At 37.5% G+C, this 7,731-nt stretch overlaps 1 protein-coding gene across 1 annotated transcript; it reads left to right on the top strand.

Moving 5' to 3' along the window:
* Positions 1 to 1,715: 1,715 nt before the first annotated feature.
* LOC146628731 (uncharacterized) lies at positions 1,716 to 3,268 on the top strand. The gene is made up of 4 exons (XM_085358037.1): positions 1,716 to 2,240; positions 2,323 to 2,484; positions 2,578 to 2,673; positions 2,960 to 3,268. The coding sequence occupies exons 1-4, from the start codon at positions 1,731 to 1,733 to the stop codon at positions 3,266 to 3,268; spliced, it is 1,077 nt and encodes a 358-aa protein (XP_085214163.1). The 5' UTR covers positions 1,716 to 1,730.
* Positions 3,269 to 7,731: the final 4,463 nt, after the last annotated feature.

Below are 7,731 nucleotides of genomic sequence, written 5' to 3'. Positions count from 1 at the left end.
CTGACCTCCTACACGACCTGTTTGAAGGTGTCGTTCCAGTGGAGTTGGCACATTGTTTAAAAGGTTTGATTTCTAAGAGATATTTTACCTTAGAAGACTTAAACAGAGCAATTCTGCGCTTTCCCTACCAACATTCTGACAAAGTTGATCGCCCTCATCCAATACCCTCAAATTTTGCCAGGCGAGGGACCATTGGTGGGAACGGGCATGAAAATCATGCCCTTCTTAGACTGTTGCCTCTTCTCATTGGCTCCAAAGTTCCAGAAAGAGACACTTTTTGGGAAGTGCTAATGGATTTAAAGGACGTAGTTCAGCTTGCCATGTCTCATACTTTTAGTGACGAGACCATTCAGTACATGGCCTGTAAAATATTAGATCACAGACAACTCTTTCAGGAAGTGTTTCCTAATGTTCGATTCAGGCCAAAGCATCATTACATTGAGCATTACCCACACTTAATAAAGTGCTTTGGTCCCTTAGTTCATCTTTGGACAATGAGATTTGAGGGAAAGCATAAGGTTTTCAAAAAAATAGTTCATGACACTCACAACTACAAAAATGTACTAAAAACTTTGGCAGAGAGACATCAAAGCATGATGGCATTTTATTTGTCCTGATCAACGTTTTTCAAACCACCTGTGCAAACATCCAAAATGGAGTCTTTGTACATTTCATCATTACCTGCAGATACACAATTATTTATTTCAGGTATTGCTGACAGTGACACAATATATGCAACAAAAAAGGTTACAATTAATGGCACAAACTTTGCAATTGGCATGTTTGTATGCACAGGTGCTTATGCTGCATTGCCAGAGTTCAAAGAGATTCTTAATGTACTGCTCATCAGAAACAACATTTATTTTCTCTTGAAAGACTATGACACTTATTACGTTGAGCACTTGCGTTCATATGAAGTAGCAGAGAATCAACAGAGGGGTCTCCGTCACAGTGTAAAATCTCTGTGCCAACTGTCTGACCACATGCCGCATGTTGCTTACAAGATAGCAAATGAACTCATTCTAACAACAAACCATTTCATTCCAGTGTCTGACTAAAGAAACAGAACTGAGACATCAGCTGATTCCACCAATTTCTGAACCAATGCAAAGGTAATTCATCTATTCAGTTTTTTTGTATTCACATAAATGTTTTTATATTTTTGCACAATTAATATTTTGCAAATAACTGTAAACACAAACATGTATTAAAATGCCACTATAATATGTGAAACCTGTCTGTTACAGAAATAACAAATTCAGATGGAGGCAACAGGAATATTGAAGCTAAGGGTCATCCTTGATAAGGATAACGCTGAAAAACTTATTTTGCCATCTCGTCCAAACAGTGTGCAAGCCCTCATAGATGCGATCAAATCTAGGCTAAATTTTACTTTTGACTTTCGGCTTCAGTTTCATGACCCAGATTTTGATAATGCCTTGTGTAATTTGGTTAAAGTAGAAGACCTGCCAGCTATAGCATCTGTTAAAGTTGTCAGGTTAGTTGAGCTTGACCGGATTTCAACGAGCACTGATGACACAATCCTTCAGACTGATAGCACTGATACCATAGATTCACCAGAGCGTATTAGTAGATGGCCAGAAGTTTTTATTGTTCCGCCATTTTCTTATGAAGTGGAACATGTATTAAGAGAGGGTAATGCAGCATTTGATAAAAATGGGAAAGTAATTACGCTGATACGAGATCAAAAACACAACATACTTGAGACAATGGGGGAAGAAATCTACAAACTAAAAGCATACCCTAGTACAACACAAATTGGCAAGGCTGCAGAAGCTTTAGTTAGAAAACATCCCTGTCTGAAAGAGAGGAATTCTGACACTGGGTGGGAAGGGTGGAAGAATAGCCTGAGATATAAAATGGGAAACCAAAGAAAGAAGTTGGCTAAAGCTGGCATCATGGATGTTGCTGTGAATGCTGGAAAGCGCAGCAGAACAAACCCAGATGGAGCTTCACCAAGGGCCAATATTAAAAGACCTAGGAGAGGTGAGGTCAACTTCCTTCCTTCTTATCCTTCTGGAGAAACAAGGGAGTCTCTGGAAACCAGAAGACTTGAGATGGTAGAGGAGTTCAAGAAGACCTCAGCAGAAAGAGACATCCCTCTCATTCATCAGCATATGATGCCCACTTTTGCCCTCCGGCGTGAAGAGATTGTCACCACTTCTCCTCCTGTATCAGAGCTCAAGGACAGATGGCCAGCACTCTTTCATGAGACACAGGTAAGTACAACTACATATATAACATTTGCTGTTCATATAGTATGCTGTGTTTTGCTTATAATATTTTTGGAATTCTCCTCAGCTCTACTTTGAATTTCATCGGATCACCAATCAGAATCTGCCACATGTGTTTTATGCTGCACTGGATGATTATGCTCCTCAGCTGATTGGACTTTACAAAAAGAGGAAAACTGGACGGGTCGGTGAAAGGATGGAGCAGCTTTTGTTGGCATATGGAAAACAGGTATTTAAAAATACTAATTATTATTCTGCTTGCTTGGCAGTTGCCATTGCTATGTTTATATATATATATATATATATATATATATATTTTTAGGACAAAAACGACATCTATGCAACTAGAACAGCAGCTCTGGCCGGCCTACCAATGTACCTCAAGGAGGATTCTTCAGAGATTTTCAAAACATGCAAGGTACTTGGGTATTACAATAATTTGCACATTTGAATTTAAAAAAGGTTGAAAGGAGTTTATAAGTCATCTGGACTTGGGTTGAAAGTTGAAGACGTGAAGTTGAATGACTTATAAACTTCTTTCATCCTTGATTTGACTGGATGAATGAAAAATGAACCTTCACTGTCAATTTAAAACATGTTATGATATATAGAATTTGAAAAACTGAAGAAAGGTGCCTGACCATTTGTATTTATACTTTTAACAGAGGTATTACAGATGAATAATTGTGCACTGTGTATTATAGGAGGAAATTGAGTTCTATGAAGCCACAATTGCTCTGGTTGCTGATGTCGATGAAGAGGAAGTGCCTGGAGGAGTTCCTTTCTCACCACGCCAAGTGTTCATAGTACTTGAAGATCAGGTTGTTATGACTCATCACTCATGGACTGATGCCCTGGTGTGTTTGTTTGGGCTAATCTATGCTCTGCATCTGAGCTATCCTGAGAAGTGTACTGGCTTTTTTGAGTTCATTCAAGTAGTGTTGCTGAAGCTAGACGATGAGAGAAAGCAACTAAAACCAAAATTGCAGACACTAAAAAATGAGCTTGTGTAGATGATGTTTGTTTTTCACTGTCAGTATAGTCGTGCTTTTTCAGTTATCTGTGAATGGCTTCAATAGTTTTATTTGTTCAGGGTAATTAGCTTTCTAAAAAGCAATGTGGAGAAAGCTAAGAATAAGGAGACAATCCATATTTGACGTTTTGTTTGTGATTGAAAAAAATCTTTACATAGTGTGTAATCTTAAGCTTATTTCTAAAAACACCTTTTAGTTACATGGAAATCTTTTGGAAGATAACTGATAATTACTTGAACCATTTGGTGCAATCGGTTTCCCCAAATGGATTAAGTTGTTTAAATACAACTATTTAAGTTAATTTAACTTAATTTGAATATGAGCATGTAACACTTTAAATAAGTTTGAATAAATACAGCATCTTAGTACAACAAATTTAATGGTTTAAGTTAAAACATACTAAAAACAATGAGTAAATAAACATAATGCATTTGAGTTACATTATCATATTTGCTTTGGGTTCTTGGGACTCTAATAAAGTACTTAAATAATCCAAAACTGTTTAAGTTATAAAACTTGAATCAATTGGTGCAATCGGTTTCCCCAAATCATTTGAGTTAACTTAACTGGTCAGGTTTTACAGTGTAGGTAAACATTAGAAAACAGGGTAAACCTCTGTGAAGATTCATTAAGCGGTTTTTGATGCTAACTCTGACATATAGAAACATAAACACACAGGAACATACAAATTAGCTTTCACTTCTACCGCTTCCATAGTAAGTAAAACATTTGATTAAAATTTCTTTACCTGGTGTAAATTGCATCAGCCACTCATAATATTGGAAGGCAGATTAATGCAGGACACAACAGACACTCGAAATGCTTGTAATTCATTGAATGGGTAATTTTGTTTTATGTAGTTGCAAAGAGGAAATCACTACTTAGTCCGGATATATTTGACTTAGATTAAAAGAGACATTAATTATTGTCAGTCAAGGATATCGCCTCCCTCCCCCTTTTGTAAGTTGAACCTTATTTTTATTCCTGTGAACAGTAATTACTTTGTAGTGTCCTAAACATATTAAGCACACTGAAAACAAAGCTTTGTTGGCAAACACATAGCAAATTATACATCACTAGTTGTATAACTTAGAGTAAACACAGTAAGAAATGTCAATTAACTTGGGTAAAGGGCATTATAATTACTGTACAGTGTGTTTAACCTATAGAGAGTCCTCTTACTTCAACGTGATTCACAGAAAGTATGATTTTGTATAAATAATTTCTATTACACATAATTGCTACCTAACAATGATTATAATGTAAGAACAAGATGCCCTTTTTGCATACTATATCGAAAAAATTACTGGAATTGCAATTATACACAGCACAGACCTTCAGGCAGTGAAGCTTTGATTAAGTTTGTCACAGTTGACGATGGCCAACCATGGGGAGGTGAGGAAGGAGGACCCAGGCTCGGAGCTCTGTGTATAAGTAGTGCGTTTATTTACAGTGAAATGGAAAAACATAACAATAAATCCTCAGTGCACTCCCAACTCCCGTAACGTGTCCTCTTCCCAGCGCTAGTGTTCCTGTCTCTGCTCCTCAGTGTCTGAGCACCCCGTGCTCGCTGCCCTCTCATCTCCACGCTTCTCCTGGGAAAATAACAGAGAGGCAGCTGTCAGACACACCACAATGCAGCAGACTAAACTTGGTAACTGGTCAAGAGACTAACGTGAAGCCACGCAATGATCCAGCGTCGGAGAAAGCTCCACCACACTCTCAAGTAGCTCCTCCGATGAGGCTAGATCAGCTGCAGGTGTGTCATGGTCTTTAGGTGTGGCCAATCACCTGCCAGGGCCACACCCACGAGGCCTGAAGGTGTTCTCCAAATACACCTGCATACTCACACACACACACATCTGCAAGCAGGGAGAAGAGGGACAGCAATAACAAAAATACATATAATATGATACAAGGCAAGGCAAGGCAAGTTAATTTGTATAGCACAATTCAACAACAAGGAGATTCAAAGTGCTTTACAGAGACATTAGAAACAAAAACAAATAAAAAGCATGATTTAAAATTGATTAAAACAAGCAAACAAACAAACAAACAAACTAATTAACAAACAAACAAAACAGTATATAAAATCAAAACAGATAAAATCAGAACAGTAGATATAATCAGTAGTTAAAATGTTAGTTTTGAAATTTAAGCTTAAAAGTGTGGATTTGGTGCTTTATTCAAATGCAGCTGAGAATAGGTGAGTCTTCAACCTGGATTTAAATAAACTGAGTGTTTCAGCTGATCTGAGGCTTTCTGGGAGTTTGTTCCAGATATAAGGAGCATAAAAGCTGAATGCAGCTTCTCCGTGTCTGGTTCTGACTCTGGGAACTGATAAAAGACCGGATCCAGATGACCTGAGGGATCTGGAAGGTTCATACTGGGTCAGGAGGTCACTGATGTATTTTGGTCCTAAACCATTCAGAGCTTTATAGACCAGCATCACAACTTTTAAGTGTATCCTCTGACGGACAGGCAGCCAGTGTAAAGACCTCAGACCTCCCTCAAGTCCATAACTGCTCAGGGACCCTGGGTTGCTCAGACCCAGGACCCTGACAAAGTTAAATTATGGTAAGGGTTAAATTTTATTGAGCACTTTTACCTTTTTTCAGTAGTGAAACCAATAACCTACCATGTTATAATTCATGTATAGTATTTACACTCAAGAAGATCCAATCATCACAAAAGCATAAGCATAAATCTAAGAGAGCCAACAAACATCGTATTGATCTGTCATATTGATCTTTCAAGAGTGACCAAGTGATGAACTGCATTGAGTTGCATTGATGCATTGAGTAATATGCACACAAAACCTTCTGCTTTTGAGCAACGCTGGAAAGTTAACAGTTGAAAGGTTCAAAGGTAAAAATATGACCATATAGTGAAGCAAAGCAGTCACAGCATAATGTTGGAAGCCACATTAATGCTCATTTAAAGTAGCTAGGGTAAATCATAAAAATAAAATAACACATTTTTTCACATTCCCGTTGGCACTAGTTTTAGAAGCTGGACGGATGTTCAGAACTCTAGACCTCAAACTCACATACTCAAGTATCACAAATGTGTCAAATGCATAAACTTGATTTCCTATATAGCATACATTTTTGGAGGCTCAGGCAATAGCCCATGGTCATATCGTGAACATGTCAGGATAACACGATATTCTAACACCAATTATTTTTTGATGATTGAATCAACTTCTGATAATAGAGTGTGACATGTTGAAGGCAGGTGGTCAAGCAGGACCCAGACCTTGTATAGACGCATACAATACACTGCTTGTAGCATTCCTTGATGAGCTATCTCTGTTCAGCACAGCTGTTATGTTGTTTAGTGGAACAATGTTAGGTTCCTCTAGGCTCAGCTGGTGCAGGCATACTTTCAGGCACATACAAAGTTCATCACAGGGTATTTGCCCCAATAATTTCCTTTCCTCAACATGACTGAACAATTTTTACGCACATGCAAGTGGAAGGTACCCAGATCAACAAGTTACTGTTCTCCAGATGTCCCATCTACATCCCATCAGACCAGTGTCAGATCTTAACTTGCCATGATGGGAGTCTTTTTGATCAGTCACGATATGTTTGACTGTTTTTTTTTCTTTTATTGCTGTAATATAATGTTTTCCCATTGCTAATTGTTACTTACCTTTAAAGGCAATCTATGCTATGATTTAGAGTGTATTGCATCTCTAAATTCTAGATTTGTTCAATGAATCATTTGTTTTAGAAGTACAGATTGTCTTTACAAGTTTAAAAAAAAACATATACACATGTATTGGGGAAATTAATTGACTTTAAGTTTTCAAACTGCACTTTATAATGCTTCCACAGCACTGCCACATTGTTGGCATGTTATTCAAATGCTAATTACTGAATAAGTTATAAAGAGTGGAGATTCCTTGCACACGTTGTTAAGCCTGCCACAGCTCCTGCCTGCCAGTTAAAGTAGTCATGCTTTTAACCTAAAGCCTCAATAAATTTTAAACAGCTCGTATAAAGGGGTGATTTAGCTGTAGAGACCAAAGTCATTGTTCTACCAGGCTGTAAACAAGAGAAGTATTTTAACATGGGAAGCTATGAGGACTTATTTTTGGAGAAAGCATCAATCGATGACTCTAGGATGTGTGGTTTTTGGCACTTTTACTAAAAATTTTAGTTAAAATGACAGTGCAATAGATTTTTGTTAAAAGGTATGCACATAATATAATATGCAACAGGACTTATTTTACACATGTTTTTTGCCCTGGGCATAATCTGACAGACACCGCTGCCCCAGGGCAACATCATGATCCAGGTTTTACCAAACAACATTTTTGTTTGTGGAAATGCAACACATATAACATTATCAACAGCTTTAACATTTACCCTTCAGCAAATTGTTACTAATTCATGCATTTATGAGTTATAACTGAATAATGTTTGTAAACTTCC

The sequence above is a fragment of the Diplotaxodon limnothrissa genome, linkage group LG7 (assembly GCF_057381915.1).
Source record: "Diplotaxodon limnothrissa isolate DT_005_m linkage group LG7, D_limnothrissa_male_GT1.1, whole genome shotgun sequence".
Taxonomy (NCBI): domain Eukaryota; kingdom Metazoa; phylum Chordata; class Actinopteri; order Cichliformes; family Cichlidae; genus Diplotaxodon; species Diplotaxodon limnothrissa.
The sequence above is the reverse complement of the archived record's forward strand: the minus strand, read 5'-3'. Positions and strand labels throughout refer to the sequence as shown.